Below are 17,554 nucleotides of genomic sequence, written 5' to 3'. Positions count from 1 at the left end.
AATCCCAAAGAATTCAAGGAAAGAAGCCCATCTACTTCAAGGAGACAAAGCCATACCAATGAAAGGAGCCGATCAAGAAGTTCAACTACTTCTAAGAGGCAGTCCCATTCTACTTCAAGACAAAGAAAGAGATCGCGTCGAAGCTCATCCTCTTCTTCAAAGTCATCTGGCGCCTACTCTGATGGATCCTCTTCTAGTAACGAAGAGTCACACCCTTCTCGTCGAAGACCTCATCATCGTCAAAGGCGTCGACATTCTTCACCCTCGTCTCCATCTTCATCCCCATCAAGCACTTCATCATCTTCAACCTCAAGATCCGAGCATGGACGAAGGCATAAGAAGAAGAAGAAGACTAAGTCACTATCTCAACTTGAAAAGAAGATCAAGTTCAGTATGCATGATGGTTCCCGAAATCCTTTATTCGTCAATTTCAAATTTTGTATGGTCGTGACAAGTGTAAAGAAAAAGAAAAGATTAAGTTTGCAGCCTTACATTTAACCGACTTAGCCCATTCTTGGTGGACGGGGTTGGAATATGATCATGCTGCCCCAAAATCATGGCGGTCCTTTGTTCGCATAATAGAAAGCCAATTTCTTCCTGTTCATTTCAAAAGAGATGTAAAAATGGAATGGGATCGGCTTTGGCAAAGGAAAAATGAGTCACTTGGTGACTATGCCAAGAGATTTTGGGAGCTACTTTTGAAGGTCCAACATTTCAAGAAGATCAGCAGTTCGGAAAAGCTTAGGAAGTTTCAAGGAGGTTTGCATTTTAAACTTCGTACTGCTCTTAATCATTATCATTGTTCTAGTCTCAGGGAACTCATTGACCATGCTGAGACATGGGAAATGGAGCACAATGGCAATAAATCATTCCAAAAGAATGATAACAAGAGAGTAGCTGACGATGAGGAGTATTCAGCCCCAAATGAAGGACAAAAACAGAGGTAAAAGCAGCGATCAAATCAAAAGAAGATGAAGCCCTATGCACCTCCTAATGCTCCTCAATTTCACTCCAATCTATACCCACAAGCAAAGCAAATTTCCGAAGAAAAAAAGCAACGCTTCATGAAAGAAGGGAAGTGTTTTAAATGTGGACAAACAGGCCACATAGCGAAGCAATGTCCAAACAAGGGACAAAGCAAGGTTTTTGACAACAAGCCTAAGTCGCCAGTGAAAATCAATGCTATCAGTGATGTAGTTGCAAACACAACTCACACTCCAGAGACGCACAAATTATTAAAAGCTTGGGGACAGTTGCAAGGTAAGCAAGCACTATTCTTGATAGATCTTGGGGCGAATGAAAATATCATTTCCTTGCAATTAGCTAAAGAGCTTGGATTAAAGAATGAAGAGATGGACACTCCGGCAGAAGTTCGCCAAGCTTTAAATGCTGATGAAGGTGACACAGTGAAGACTGTGATACCCTACATTGGCAAGCTCAAGTTTCAAATTCAAGGCTACAGTGACGAAGATACCTTTTGTATTGGAGACCTTGATGGTTGCGATGTGATTCTTGGCATGCCTTGGAATCATAGAGTAGATTCAACCATCTTCTCTCAGAAAAAGAAGGTAGAACTCACCAACAAAGGCAAGAAGTACGAGATCCAAGCTGGAGTTTCTGGAGACACCATACCTATGGTAAGCCATATGCAAGTCTCTAGAGCAATTAAGGATTGTGTTCAATGTTGTCTGCTTTATGTCACTGATGTAAAAGATAATATGAATGCTGAAAACCAAGAGCAACTTCAGCTCTTGGAAAAGTATAAAGATTGTTTTTCGGAAGATCTTCCTTATCAGCTTCCCCCAGAAAGGCCAGAAGACCATCATATTGATATTATCCCGGGCAGTTCTCCTCCTAATATAGCACCATACCGTGTGAGCCGTCCTCAACAAGAAGAAATCAGAAAGCAAGTCGAAGACCTACTCAACCGTGGGCTAATTAGGCCAAGTAGCTCACCATTTTGTTCACCAGTTCTTCTTGTTCAAAAGAAAGATGGCACATTTAGGATGTGCATTGATTATCGAGCCCTCAACAAAATCACTGTGAAGAATCGGTTTCCTATTCCCAGAATTGACGACATTTTGGATCGTCTAGGAATCTCAAAGGTTTTCAGCCGCATTGATCTAAAGAGTGGTTATCATCAAATTAGGGTAATACCGCAAGATGTACACAAAACTGCTTTCCGCACTTCATACGGTCTTTATGAATTCTTGGTGGTTCCTTTCGGATTAACCAATGCACCAGCCACCTTTAATCGAATGATGGAGCGCATCTTTAGAGAGCATCGACAATATGTCGGTACTTTCTTTGATGATATTCTTGTCTTTAGCAAGAATGAAGAGGAGCATCATCAACACTTGGAAATTGTTCTACAATTACTACAACAAAATCAACTCTTGGTAAATGGTAAAAAGAGTGAATTTTTCATGCATAAAATAAATTACCTTGGGCATGTCATCTCTTCTGAAGGGATTCAGATGGATCCTGAAAAGATCAGGATAATCCAAGAATGGCCTCATCTTCATGATGTACATGAGGTGCGATCGTTTCTTGGCTTATGTTCTTATTACCGCCGCTTCATCAAGCATTTTGCACATATGGCTTCTCCACTTCATGACCTTACAAAGAAGAAGATCTCTTTCCAATGGAAGGAAAAAGAGAACAGCCTTCACAAGGCTGAAAACAGCTCTTACTTCTGGACCTGTTCTTATCATTCCAGATCTGGTAAAACCATTTGTGGTGGAAGCAGATGCTTGCGGTGATTGTATTGGTGCAGTGCTAAATCAAGAAGGCCATGCCGTAGCCTTTGAAAGCCGCCGTCTAAATGATGTGGAGAAAAGGTATGACATTTATGAAAAGGAGCTCTTAGCAGTGGTTCATGCTTTAAAGATATGGAAACATTATCTTTTAGGCAATGAATTCCTTATTAAAACTGATCATCAAAGCTTGAAGTATTTCAAGACTCAAAAGCATTTGCAGGAGAAACATGCAAGATGGGAAAATTTCTTGTCTATGTTTCATTTTCAAATTATGTACACTCCAGGGAAACAAAATGTAGTTGCTGATGCACTTTCTAGAGTGCATCGCATTGCAACTATTACAGTGGCTCATCATGAAGATTTTCAAACGATGAAGAATACTTATGATGAAGATACTGATTTTGCAGCAATTTGGTCAAATTTACAGCAAGGAGATTCTCATCCAGATTATTCCATCAAAGACGGTTACCTTCTCATGAACAATCGCCTTTGTGTCACTCTTCCTGTTCGACAAAAGGTGCTTAAAGAAAGTCATGAACCCCCTTATGCAGGGCATAGAGGGAGGGCAGCCACTCAGTGTGCAATTGAGCGCTACTTTTATTGGCCAACATTACGAAGAGATACACATAACTTCATTGAGGCTTGTCTGGTATGCCAAAAATCCAAATATGATAGGCAGAAGATTCCAGGATTGTTGCAACCTCTTCCAGTGCCCAAAGATCTATGGGAATCTATCACTGGATTTCATCTCAGGTATTCCAAGAACACCTCAAGGTCATGATATGATTTGGGTCATAATTGATAGATTCAGCAAACAATCACATTTTATTCTATGTCATAAAACATTGAAATCCGCACAAGCTGCAAGACTTGTCATTCAACATATCTTCAGATTACATGGTATGCCTTCTGAGATCATTTCAGATAGAGACTCCAAATTCACAAGTAACTTTTGGCGTGCTTTATTTGAGAATTTGGGAACCACTTTAAAGTTCTCCTCAGCTTTTTATCCTCAAACTGACGGCCAAACAGAGGTGATGAATCTCACTCTTTTGGATATGTTGAAAGCTTATGTCAGTGAACATAAGTCACAATGGGAGAAATATCTTCCATTATTGGAGTTTGCTTACAACAATACAGTGCACTCATCCATAGGGAAAGCTCCAAATGAAATAGTACAGGGTAAAGTGATTCCTCCTCCAATTATTCGCACTAAAGATAAGATTTTTGCTGCTGATGAGTTTGCTTTAGATTTAAAAACCGCAATGGATCAAGTTCGAGCCACTATCAAAGTTTCCCAAGAGCGACAAAAGAAGCAAGCAGATAAACGAAGAAGACCTTTGGCTTTTGAAAAAGGTCAATATGTCTTGCTAAAGTTTGATAAAAGCAGGCTCAAACAAGGTTTTGGTCAAAATTCATCTTTTCCAAAGCTCTCCAGTAGATACTTTGGACCCTTCAAAGTGATTGAGAAAATAAATGAAGTTTCTTATCGACTTGAGCTTTCTGCTCATTGGAAAATACACAATGCTTTTCATGTAAGTTTACTAAAACCTTACATAGGACCAGAACCAAAGGAACCCATTACTGAAGATCCCCCAAAAGTTGAAGAAACAGAGCAACTCTTGGAACCTGAAAAGATTTTGTTTCTCAAGGATCGAACCACGAGAAGTGGCCTTGTGACACGAAAATTCTTACTAAAATTCAAGAATCTACCCACAGCAGATGCACAGTGGGTAGATGAAAAATTCATGAAGGATTACCCAAATATTCTACAGCAATATCAAGAAGCTTTTCAGCTGAGGACAGCTGAATAAAAGCCAGAGGGCTGTCACAACTCTATAGAAACAGAATTTGTATCCTTTTTCATTAATTTGTCTATATAATGATTTATTAAATTTATTTCCTTTGCACTAATTAGATATAAAGAAAAGTGCATTGGAGCTGGCCACTGATGAGTGGTCACAGGTTATGGTGGACCCACGCGGTGGGTTAGAGAAAAGATAGTTCACACTTCCATCTATATGGCCCGATTGGGCGCCTGTGACTAGAACTCACGCATATCAGGGTTAGACTCACACACCGAAAGGATTGATGCCTTGAAGTGTGGGCTAGATCCACTAGAACAGACAGTTACAATCAACAAGATGGCATGATCATGAAATGCTTGTATAATGTACATGTGTGGGCTGAAAGCTTGAAATGCACATTTCTTTGCATAGGAAAGTCACATGAAGATTCGTATACCATTTTTGCGATGTACACGGAAAAAGCTTTCATATGACACCCATATTGGGGGGGTCCCTAAATTTTAGGAGATCCCTAAATTTTAGGAGGTCCCTAAAATTTAGGAGCCTCGAATTAGCCTAAAAATGCTAGTCCTAAAAAATAGGGATGTCATTCTAAAAATAGTAAGTTCTGTACTCTGACTGTGCTTACTAAATTTGGTTGTTTCTATTCTTGACAGTATTTAACCCAAAAGGAAGGCCATAGAGAAGAGACAAGTGTCAAGACACTTGTCACACAAGTTTCCAAGTGTCCCACCACTTGTCACATCTCATGACATGTGGCTGGACACTTGTCTTGTGCTACTCCACTTTCCCCTTTTGTACTAGCTCTCCCCTCTCCTATAAATAAGAGCTCGTTTTTCTTCATTCAACATCATTTTTCTTTGCTGTAAACTCATGTACAGCACCCACAGATAGCTAGAAACTGGCCCCATTCATCCCCATCATCATCCCCCACTTCTCCATTATCAAATTTCTCCATATTCCCTCTTGTATCACTGCTGTTTTACAGGACAGCAAGCCTGTAAATTCATTACAGCACCTCCTTCTCGAGCTCTTTCTTCCATTTTAGCTACAAGAAGCAAGCCCTATCCATGTACTGCTGATCAACGATGGAGAAAGGCTGAATTCCCCTTTTTCTTCTCTCATACTGTAAATAAATCAGTTCTTATCATTGCATAATAGATAATGCATGTGTGTTTGTACATCTTTGCATGATCTTGTGAGAGTGAGAATTACTTCTTCTTACTCTCAGGTTGATTGTAACTGAGCTCTTCCCTAAGGGACTTGGGTTGAGCAGAAATACATTCCTTCGGGGGGGGGGGGGGTTTGCCCATCTTCAACCCTCAATCTTGTCTCCATTACTTTTACATTTTCATGGCTGTAATTTTGTGAGTAATTTTCATTTTCAGCTTTAAGTGTTCATTCTCTTTTATATTAAATCTCGAAAACAAGCGAATATCATAATTGTTAAGCATACTACGTTGTTCGGGGCGTTTACAACCTAGGGTGGACCTATCTGAAGAGGAGTTTTCAGTGCGACATAAGGTTGTGTTTTCAACGTTCAAGTGCGAGCAAGTGGGCTGCGCATCAAAACAAGGCTGAGGCGAGCGTGGATGTGCGAGAAAAGAGAAGATTTGTTGAAGCTGCTACTATTAGAGAAGGAAGAAGGCTGCGTTTATGGCCTTTAAGTGCAGATTTTACCTTTTCATCGCCTTCGGTGGTTGAAGAAGGTTTGGGAAGCGGAGAAAAGAGCCCTAGCAGGCTGCGTTCTTATAGTCAAAGGGGGTTTCTTTTGCGTTTGTGCAGGCGTTGCAGGCGAAGATGTCTACAGAGACTGACGTGGAGTTCCAGGCGATCATGGACCGGAAGGTGCCTATCTTACCGGCTCTTCCATCGAATCAAAAGCTCAATGGCAACAATTACTGTATCTGGCGTGTGATGATGTTGGCCATATTGGAGTCTTATGATTTGGTGAGCTTGTGATGGAGGAGATCAATCGGCCCTTGATGAGAGATGAGCCCAAACTCTCTTCAAATGCTCCTGCGGAGTTGACCAAGGCCCAGCCTCTTTGGGACAAGTTGAATGCCAGGATTCGTTTTTTTCTTTTTGTCTTGTACAATAGCCATGATAGCCCATAGTGAGCACTTGATGGTGGCTCGCGAAATATGGTTGGAACTTGACCAGATGTATAACCGGATGACCCTTATGAAGATGGTTTCTTTGGAGGTGCAGATGCGGACCCTCTTTGTGAATAAGTCTTCTTCGCTTTGGGAATACATTAACAAGCTTCGGTAGCTTCAGATACAAGTTCAAAATGCGGGGAAGCCCATTTCCTTCGAAGACATGGCGATCATCTTATTGTCCCAGTTGCCACCACGATTCGGTATCTTTTATTCCGCTCTTATTGCTTCAAGGTGGAAGTCGACTCTTCGTTGGAAAGAGTTAGTTCCTATGGTCTTGGACCAAGAGGAACAATTGAAGGGATAGAATGCTTCCAAATCGGAGGCATTGATTGGTCAAGCCTCTCAAAAGAAGGGAAAGGACCAAAAGAAGAAGACGGAGGACAACAAATCCAAGAAGGACAAAGAGAAAGAATCGACATGCCATATTTGTGGTAAGACTGGCCATTGGAAGAAGGATTGCCCCGACAAGGATAAGGACACCAAGAAGAAGGACACGAAGGATTCTGGAGCGGTAGCTGCACCCTCATCAGTTGCTTTTCTACACTTAGTGGTCATTAAGGACTACATCGAAGACTTTTGATGTTGCGATGACAGCTTCCCAGGCTCGAGAGTGGATCGTGGACAGTGGTGCCTCATGGCACATGACTCCTTTGACAGTTGGTGTTGCCCATTTGCGACCCTCGCATGGGCAGATTCTCATAGGAGAGAGCTCTTTTGTGTCTATTGCTGCACGGGGTGAGATGCAGCTGATTCGAGATGGATGTGGTGGTATCCACACTTCTGAGGTGTTGCATGTGTGAGGTTTAGGATATCATTTGCTTTTGGTACATAAGATTTGTTCTCTTGGTCTCTTGGTGGAGTTTGACAGTAATGCTGTTCGAGTCCTTGATTGTGGTTCAAGGAAGGTTCTCTCTTTAGGGTAGGAGGAGAATGGCATCTACTAATTGAAGTCTTCTTCCGCTCTTATCTCTCTTCTTCTTACCTCTCAGACACAGTCCGAGCTGGCATGCTTGGTTTGGCCACTAAGCCATGCGTCTCCTACATTCGCGGGAAGCAACATAGGGATGCGATTCCCAATAAAGCTTTGAGGCGGTCTACTTCACCTATGGAGCTTGTCTCTATGGATCTTTGTGGCCCGATGAGGAATGAGTCCTTGAAGGGGAGCTTGTACTTCATGTTGATCGTAGATGACTACATCAGGATGACATGGACTTATTTCTTGGCGCTGAAGTCGGGCTTTCTTCCACTTCAAGGATTGACTTTTATTCGAGGAGAACTGATTAGGCCGGAAATTGAAGACCTTGCGATCAGATAAGGGTGGTGAATTTGTTTCTAATGAGTTTATTCGTTTTTGTGCAAATAGAGGCATTCATCAGGAGTTTGCTAATACCAACACTCCTCAAGAGAATGACATTTTGGAGCAGAAGAACCGAAGTGTGATCGAGATGGCATGCATCATGATGGAGCATCGATAGACACCTCAATTTTTGTGGGCCGAGACAGTGGCTACGGCAGTCCATATCCTAAATCGATTCCCCACTTCGGCCATTGCCAGGATGACACCTTTTGAGGCTTACTTTGGGACTAAGCCTGATGTCTCTTATTTCAGGATCTTTGGGTGTGATGCCTATGCGCACATTCCGAAAAGGCGTAGCGTGACAAATTTGAAGTGGCTTCTCGATGACATGTATTTGTTGGATATAGCTCCCAATCCCAAGGTTATTGCTTGCATGATCTCGTGAAGCGGGATATCTACATGAGTAGTGATGTGTGGTTCGTAGAAGTTTCAGCCATAGAAGGCGTGAAGAACATCCGGTACTTGGAGATCCAGGGGAGAGTTGGGCTCTCGAGACAGTTTCTTTGGAGCCGGAGCCTCTTGATGGAGATTCTTCTTTAGATTCTGAGTCTTCTCTTCCACTAGCCCCCCCTCCCCCCCCCAGTGGAGATTCCACCGGTGGTTGTACTCGAGTCTTCAGTAGATAAAAAGGGACGCGGAGAGATCCATCCTCCTCCGCGTCGAGCCCGTGCCACCCTTCGAGATTCAGGGATCGAGGGGGGTCCTTGAGGAGTGGGAACCGTAGGATGGACCGTGGAGGTCACGGAGGCACCGGACACATTCTACGGAGCTTGTTTGCTCTAACTATTGTTTGATGTCCCGTGTTATGCAAGATAGAGAGCCTACATCAGTGAAGGAGGCTTTATAGTCTAATCATCGGCGGAAGGCGACGGAAGGTGAGTTGGAGGCTATTGAGCGCAATGGCACTTGGTTCCTTGTGCCTCGTCCCTCTCATAAGAAGGTGATTGGTGCGACAATGAGAGTTGCATTGCCTTGGCACGGAATCTCGTATTCCATGCCCGGATGAAGCACATAGAGATCTAGTATCACTTCATCAGGGAGAAGCTTTTGGATGCGACCATTGATGTGGAGTACTATAAGACTGAAGACAATCTTGCAGATTTGTTTACGAAGGCACTTCCCTAGGCTTTACTTCATCGACATTCCAGATTCCTCCATCTGTTGCCTTGTTCAGGATCTGAGAGGGGGTGTTGCGAGTCATCTCCTGCCACGTCAGCAGTGCCACGTAGCTACCACGTGGCAGCAGTCGGACTCTGCCGACTGCTGTCCACTGCATGCAGCCAACCTGGTTATTTCGGGTCATTTTTGAGGCATTCTTTTCAGCCTTTATAAGGCTGAGTTTCCAGCAGTCTTTGATACTTGTATCTGACGGATTTTAGCTTGCTGGTGACGGAGACTGCACTTGGGGCTGACGGAGATCAAGGTCCTCATGGAGGAGACATACACAGATATTTCCTCTGCACCCGTATAAAATTCTGCATCCTTATACAGCATTCTTCACTGCAGATTTTTTGCTTTTCACTGTCTCTTCTTCTCTCTCCTCTCTCTCTATTCACTCTTTGTCACGGTCATTCGCTTCCACATTGCTTCACTCTGACATGTACCTAGTGTCTTCACATTTAAAAGTAGTGACACTAGGGACTAGAGTTAGCTAGCTTAACTCTAGTCAGTTGGCAGAGGGTTGGTTAGGTCAACCCTTGAGCTAACTTAGGTTGTACCTTCACTCTTATCTTTTTAGTTCAGCAAGTACACTCTACTCTCTTGCATCAGCTCACTCACTGTCACTGTCTTGTTTCTCTCTTCTCCATAGCTAATTTTGATTTCTCACATCTCGAGCGGATAACAAAGCCATTAGGGGGGTATGTATAGAATATGCTTTTGGTAGAAAGCCATCTTCATCCGTAGATCCTCAATGGGTGTCACCCATGTCTTGGTTGTGTGTATCTAAATAATGTCCACCCTGATGAAGTGGTTCAGCTCCTCTCAGCTGAGCTCCAAGTGAGGGCAATCCAAGCTGTAGTGTAGTGGTGGGAGGCAATCCATGTGAAAACCATGTAGCGGTAACCATGCTTTTGTTTGAGCATACCAGCTTTCGGTAGAAAGCCATCTTCGTCCGTAGATCCTCAATGGGTGTCACCCATGTCTTGGCTGTGTGTATCTAAATAATGTCCACCCTGATGATGTGGTTCAGCTCCTCTTGGCTGAGCTCCAAGTGAGGGCAATCCAAGCTGTAGTGTAGTGGTGGGAGGCAATCCATGTGTAAACCATGTAGCGGTAACCATGCCTTTGTCTGAGCATACCAGCACTCCATATCCCCCTGTAATGCTAGCTGCCTAGACGACTCTAGTGCGAGCTGGAGTATCTCTGTCTCAGCAAGTTCTAGTGAGAGAGGCAAGATGCACTTGCCAACCTGGTCCATCAAAATTTCGCTAAATTTTGGATTAATTTTACGGCTTTTGTCTATCTGAAGTTTCAAATGAGCTGGTCACACTTAAAAACTTAAATGGCTGCCCAAATATTAGCTTTAACGTTCTGTTGCCCAAACATTGGCCCAAAATCAAGAGTTTGACTTTTAACCTTAAATTTATGCTATATCAGCAATGCTGCATCAACATGCATATTGTCATGTCATCAGCTTAATGTCCCAACTCCCACAGCTTCACTGCCATATTATCATGGTAGATCATGGTCATGTTCACATCAAAATGAAACATCACTGAATGCTCTTTCCATGTATGCAATTCTTATCACCAAGTAGAACTTGCCTAGTTTCACTCATGTTATCTACATTGTCCACCTCTAACCTTTGGCAATTGACTTTCCAAGCTTCTGGCAATCTTAGATTGTTTCCAATGCAATGTCCTGCATGATGATCATGTCGAGAGTGAGCTCAAGTAACGTGACACTTTTAAGGGTGGACTAAAAGTGCTGGGTGGGCTAAGACGTCCAGCCACAACACAACTGGCTGCAATGGACAGAAATGACCCAACCGGCCATAAGCAGACTAAAAAGTGTTGGATCTTCAAAACGTCCACCACTGGCTAGTGATAGGGATACAACCAGTAAATGACATTTAGATGTACTTCTAACTGGATGACCCCTCTTATTTTAGTCTGGTGTATTGTCCCCTATTAATTTTGCCATCTGAATTTCAGTTTTTAACCCTGCTGATTATCATGGAATTCACTGGTTGGATGGTATAATTGCATCCAGATAAAGCCTGATTGACAGAGTAATTCACTGTGACACATGCATTTTACTGTTCTTAAACTCTTCTTGTGGTGCAGGCTATAAATGAAAGCAATCCATCTTCCTTAAGATCTGGAATTCTTCTTCACATAAAGCTGCGTATACAATGCTGGTAATCAGAAATGTGGCTCATCATGGAGCAGTTTTGAGGGCTTTGTGGAGAAGGGCGAGAGGCATACGACTTCAGTATTCCTCAAATTCTTGTGGGTTTTCATCCTTATCTCATGGAGAGGACCACATTGATAAGCAGATTCTTGACCTCAACAAGGCGAGCTGCTTTTTTGCATCATATCTTTATATACGATTGTGGGAGACTTGAATGTTAAAAGTTCTAATTGTAATGGAGTGCTGACTGTTGATCTGTTTTTTATAATATGGCGACAGGAATTGGAAGCTGTTTTTGGTCCTTGTGATGGCTCCATGAGTGCAGACTCACCTTTACCTACTGAGAAATTAGTGAATGACTGCACATTCAAGGAGACTCAAAGAGGTGTGGATCATGTAATGTTTGTTATTAAGTAGCATCCATAACAGAACTTTCTGGGACTAATAAGGAGAGTCAGCTGCAGGTGCCGACTTATTTTCTGTCTAGTGGCATTCTCATGGTTGGTTACTGTTTATAAGCTTTTAAGTTAATTTGAGTCCACTTTTGACTGCATTTATTGGCATCATTTTATCATAATTGTTGTCAATGGAGAAACTGAGCTACAGTGTTTGTTTTAACTTGTGTATGCTTTTTTCCTTTGCTTGTTTGATGGGTTGTACCCTTTAATTATTTGATGAATGACTTGCAGACACGTTGAAGTCTGCCTGTGTTAGTAAGGAGCAGACCTGCAAAAGCGAAAGTCTCACACATGTTGATGCTCATGGTAAAGCCTCGATGGTGAATGTTTCTGAAAAGTCTATGAGCAAAAGGGTAGCAGTGGCATCTGGGAAAGTTATGCTAGGCCAAACTGCGTTTATGCTGGTCTCTGCAAATCAGATTGCTAAGGGGGATGTCTTAACGGTAGCCAAAATTGCTGGTATCCAGGGAGCTAAGCAGACTGGAAATCTCATTCCCCTGTGTCACAATGTATTTTTGAGCAATGTACAAATTGACCTTAAACTTGACAGTGATGAAAATGCAGTGCACATCACAGCGCAGGCGACTGCAATTGGTACTACTGGTGTGGAAATGGAAGCTTTGACAGCAGTTTCCATCGCAGCTCTCACCATATATGACATGTGCAAGGCTGTTTCAAAGTACGTAAAGATATGCAACATTCAGTTAGAGTCAAAGACTGGAGGAAAGAGCGGAGACTGGTCCAGAGGCAATAGCTGAGCAAAGCGAATGGTTATATACATTGCATATATGCTGCTCTGGCCGTTGGTTGTCCAGTAATGATACAGAACTTGGGGTAGAAAAATGAGATCAAGGCATCATATATGTATGTTCAGGGTTAGATTTACTTTTGGATCACATCTGGTTTGCATCATGGGAAAGCACTTACAGATTCTCCAGTGTGGGTAATGGGGCCAATGATGTAAGACTTGACAGACTCATACAATCTTCTGACACAGTAAATTTGCAGGTGCGCCCCTGAAGACAAGGCGAAGGGACACCTCCAAAACAGTTGTCTGCCTGTGTGATAAGGCAATCAGGGGCACATTAGGTGAGACAAAATATGTGTGACAATTTAGGCCCCATGGCTAGTTACATTTGATAGCAGACAAGAGCACCTCAGTGGTTTTTGTGCCATCGTGTACGCTCATGAGAAATGGCCAGATCAAGATATGATCATCTCACCAATCAACTTGTGTTGTTACTTATGCTGTATTTTTGCTCTGCTGATGCTCCAAAGTGTTAATTTTTCTTGGCCCTGTGTGATGATTGGCCCATTTACCCAGGTACTTCAGTGGGAGGATGATTTTGATCACATGTTTAGTGGGCTTTGCTTTAACACTCGGGCATTATAGCCATACTTCTCTTTCTTACGGTTGAGGACTCCGAATCATTTTCTTGTCAGTCTGCTGGAAAGTAGGCAAAATTGTAATGTAAGTCTACTGCTTTTTTGTGAAAGAAGGTAGCTACTTTTATTACTATGACAAAAGTATGACAAATACATGGGCTTGATAGCTAAGATGGAGCATAGAGTAGAAAGGTGCAGGGGCTCAAGGGTGGGGAAAGAGGAAATAAAGAAGGAAAAAAGTTCTATTAACATCCTTAAAGATGCTTAAAAGGCACCTAGGACAAAGAGAAACACATCGATATCTTAGTTACAATACACTTTGGGGTGCCATTGGCTGCAAAAGAAATCCACTTTTGGGGGCCATTAGCACTAAAGAAAACCAATTGCTAAAGCTATAAAAGTTACTGGACACAACAAGATGCTAATGCAACTAAGTGATTAGGCTTTCTGAGTATAGCTCCACCTTGGGGTGCCATCTCATAATGGTTGTGGAACATGCTTTGGTATTCCCAGATGTGAATGGGTATCTATCTTAGCTCTTGCAGTGTGGAGTCTCCTTGAATCTACTCATAGCATTCTCCAAGTGAGTGTATAAGAATAAATTAGGGCTGGATAAGTGTGGCATATCTAGAGCATTTATCATTGAAGCCTGTTCAGAAGCAATCCTCCTAGATATGCCCCCGCACAAAGTTGCTAATGAGCTCCAAAATTTTGTAGTGACGTTGAAGGCATAGGAACTCTTTGATTACATAAAGAATATAATTCATATTTACAAGTGAAATAAGACACAAATGATTTTCCCTTTGGAGGTTTCAGATAGATAACTTCATGATCACTAGACACATTTGGGATCTAGTCTTTCTAATGATTCTATATATAAGCTGTCTTAAAGGAATCCCAATTCGCAAGGGAATCTATGTATTTTTAAGAGATATGATGTAAAAACATGCCTTGCTTGACTAATGCTTTTGACCCTTCTTGATTTTATTAGATGTACAATTGATTGTTTTAGTGTCGATTCTAATTTGAAGGAAGTATTGTATGAAACGGTGCATGTCTTGAGTACTTGCAGTGTTGGTACATCGAAGAAGAATTATTGAAAGTACTTGATGTATTGTAGAGTGGTGAGAGAATACAAAAAACATGTAAGTAGTTAGGCGTTTTATTGATTGTGCAATGGTGAGTTATCTTTCCTTTGTCCTTTAAGAAATGATATACTTTACAAAATGGGGGGTGGCCTTTTAGGCCATGTAGTGTAGTATCTTGCTATGTAATTCTGTTTTGATTTTTGGTAGGATGGATATCTTGTGACTAAAATTTTTTGTTGGAAGGCTTGAAGGCGTCCATATCATTTCCCGTCCTTGTATTTGGTGATCTTGTATGAATTGCCACTCTCTTTTTGTGATCATTTGTTGCCCCTATGTATTTTTGTCAATTTTCTCTACACATAATTGAGTAGATCATGAAGATGCCATTCTTGGTTTCTTGGCGGCTAGGATAGAAAGTTGGGTTTCTTGTCCTACATTGAAACAAAGGAGGATAGTACTATGAGATTTTGAGTGTTGAGAAAACTTATTTTTCATTTTTAAAGTTCAAAATGTTGTTAGACAAGGTATTAAGATGAACCTCGTAGTTGTTCTTTCATGATGCTTAATGTGTGGGTGGTTATTTACTCCAAACCTCTTATTATGCATATCTTTGTTGAAGTTATAAGCTGCTTTTAAAAAAATATTATTGTTATTCTTATATTTTGGTAGTGATGTGTGTGAACCCACTTTGGATTGTTGGGGTACTTTTTTCCCTTTTTAGGAGGTTTTTTTTTCTTGGCCTTATATATATGCCTATTTACTTTTAGGGTCTTGTAAATCTTCTTTATTGATGCCTCTTGATACACTTCAAGTTGTGCTCTCTTAAGTTGCTTCTTGTCCAAGATGTGTACTTGTATTATTAGAACCCTAAATACAACAATTGGCATTAGAGTGGGCTTCGACCTCTTGGGCAGAGTTTTCAATATCCTTTGCTTAATTTTGTTAGATTGGTCGGATTTAATTTGGCCTCCATTCGCATAACTATTAATACATTGCATATTTTTTTAATTATAAATTTTGACATTATTGATATCTATAGATAAGACCCATTATAGTCTCCTTTATTGATATCTATAAAATTTGACATTATTGATATCTATAGATAAGAGCCATTATAGTCTCCTTTATATTATACTACATAACACAAGTTGATTGTAGGTATATTTTTATCTATGCATGCAACTTTTGCACGAAGTATAGTTAATGGGCCATGGTTGGAAATAATAATGTATTATGTATGTTGGTTGTTGTGGACAAGTTGGATGGAACCAACTATTCTTTGTGGATTTATAAAATACATCATGTATTGATTGCAAAGGGGCTTTAGAATATTGTGAAATTGAAAGACATTTTGGTGGTGTCTCAATAGTTGCAATCACAACAAAAGCAACAAAAACATGTGTTGTTGAGGATGCTATACGTTTCAAATTTGCTCCAGTTGATGCTAGACCACCACCACCACCTACTTTTGAGTAGATTTGTTGGGATGGCAAAGATGCAAACTTATGTATTATTGTTAAATATACCATGATCCCACATTTGTTCATGTAAGCCATCTAAGGATGCTTGAGATGCTCTTTGCATGTTTGCATTAAGGAAGAAATGAGACTTGTGTTGCTTGTGTAAGTAGGTAAGTAGTTAGAAAGTGAACAAATGGATGTTGGTGACTCCATGGACAATTTTTTAACAAAGATCGAATACCTTTAGGAGCAGTTGATTGTTGTAGATGAGATTTTGCCAAATATTTCACTTGTGTAGATTATTCTCAACGGTCTTTTTAATTCTTATTAGAGTTTTGCATCTACTTTTAATTTGATAATAAAAGACAATCTAAATGTTTAGTCACTTGATGAGTTGATTTCTATCTTATTGCAAGAAGAACACTAGGCAAAACATGTCCATTATGCCTATCACATACCAAGTTTTTGTAGCTACTAAAAATGATAATGGTAAAGCTCAACCGAAATTTACAAATGTTGATCAGACAAAGAAGCCTAACAAGGATGAGAAGAAAAAAGAGAGTCAGTTGTTTTGTAGGTATTGTAAGACAAAATATAATGTTATAAAGGACTATTCTAAATTGGTTGTGAAAGGGGCTAACAAAAAATAGGCTAGCATGGTTGTTGTAGATGCCTCTTCTTCTAAGTCAAAATTTGTAAACGTCGTGCAGGATACATAATGGGCATTTAGTGCGCAATGCAATTATGACCCTTCTTTACATGATTCTTGCATGTTTGTTGTGGATTCAAATGTATATTACATTGATAATGATGGCATGAAGCATATTCCTTCTCTGCGTAGTATGTTCACTTCTCTTTAGCTTGCCCCTAAGGGTACTATTGTAACATGTGCAAATAACTCCTATATCCTATTAAAGGAGTTCAAAAAATAATGCTAACTACTTGATTATGAAGTTTCTTGATGACATGTATATAGTTCATGATCTCTGTTACATTGATACCATTATTGTATCTAGTTCACTATGATGTGGGTTGTATAAGCTCAATAAATATGGAAAATGTGTGGCAGAAATAGCATGTGTTATTGTAGATTCATAAGCAATTTCAGATGCAAAAGTTTGGCATACATGTTTTGGTCATCTGAATTTTTCTAGTTTGTTGTGTTCGTAGAAATCTGATATGGTGCCTTCATTGTCTACTCTTGAGACACCTAGAAAATGCATTTGTGAACATTGCATATTGGGCAAAATGTAGTATACTCCATTTTCAAAAGAGAGTTTAGTGAGAGCTATTTACAAATTGCTGCTTGTACACAATGATGTTAATAGTCCAATGTAAATGATATCTTTTGGCAACTACTTATACTCCATAATTTTCATCAATAACTACTCTAGGCATGCATGGGTGTATAGTTTAAAAGCTAACTCTACAGTATGTTTATGCCTCAAGCAATTTGTTAATATAGTTGAAAATTTGTCAGGATGTAAAGTGGACTTCTCTATTCTAATTGAGGGGGGGAGGGGAGGAGATATATGTCTAAGGAATTTAATGCATATCTAGCTAAACATTTGATAAAATACTAATATACAATACCATTATCCTATAGCACAATGTTATAGCTTAGAGAAAAAACAAATCACATATGGAGATGACATGAGGTGTGTTTAAGAGTTAAGCTTTGCCATATGGTTTTTGGCTTGAAGTTGTTTTATGTACTGGCTA

General features: G+C 40.6%; 1 protein-coding gene across 1 annotated transcript in view; it reads left to right on the top strand.

Annotated features, from left to right (window-relative positions):
* The window catches only part of CNX3 (cofactor of nitrate reductase and xanthine dehydrogenase 3), a 29,311-nt gene extending 16,122 nt beyond the window's left edge, over window positions 1-13,189 (top strand). Inside the window, exons 2-4 of the mRNA XM_087677938.1 lie at window positions 11,374-11,603; window positions 11,720-11,825; window positions 12,130-13,189. Coding sequence (XP_087534064.1) covers window positions 11,442-11,603; window positions 11,720-11,825; window positions 12,130-12,656 — 795 coding nt within the window. The 5' untranslated portion in view covers window positions 11,374-11,441 and the 3' untranslated portion in view covers window positions 12,657-13,189. The remainder of the gene's footprint in view (window positions 1-11,373; window positions 11,604-11,719; window positions 11,826-12,129) is intronic.
* The last annotated feature ends 4,365 nt before the right edge of the window (window positions 13,190-17,554 follow it).

Source organism: Lygodium microphyllum, chromosome 5 (assembly GCF_053477565.2).
Source record: "Lygodium microphyllum isolate KBCC chromosome 5, Lygodium_microphyllum_v1.1.10, whole genome shotgun sequence".
Taxonomy (NCBI): domain Eukaryota; kingdom Viridiplantae; phylum Streptophyta; class Polypodiopsida; order Schizaeales; family Lygodiaceae; genus Lygodium; species Lygodium microphyllum.
This window is presented reverse-complemented; position numbering and strand designations above follow the sequence as displayed.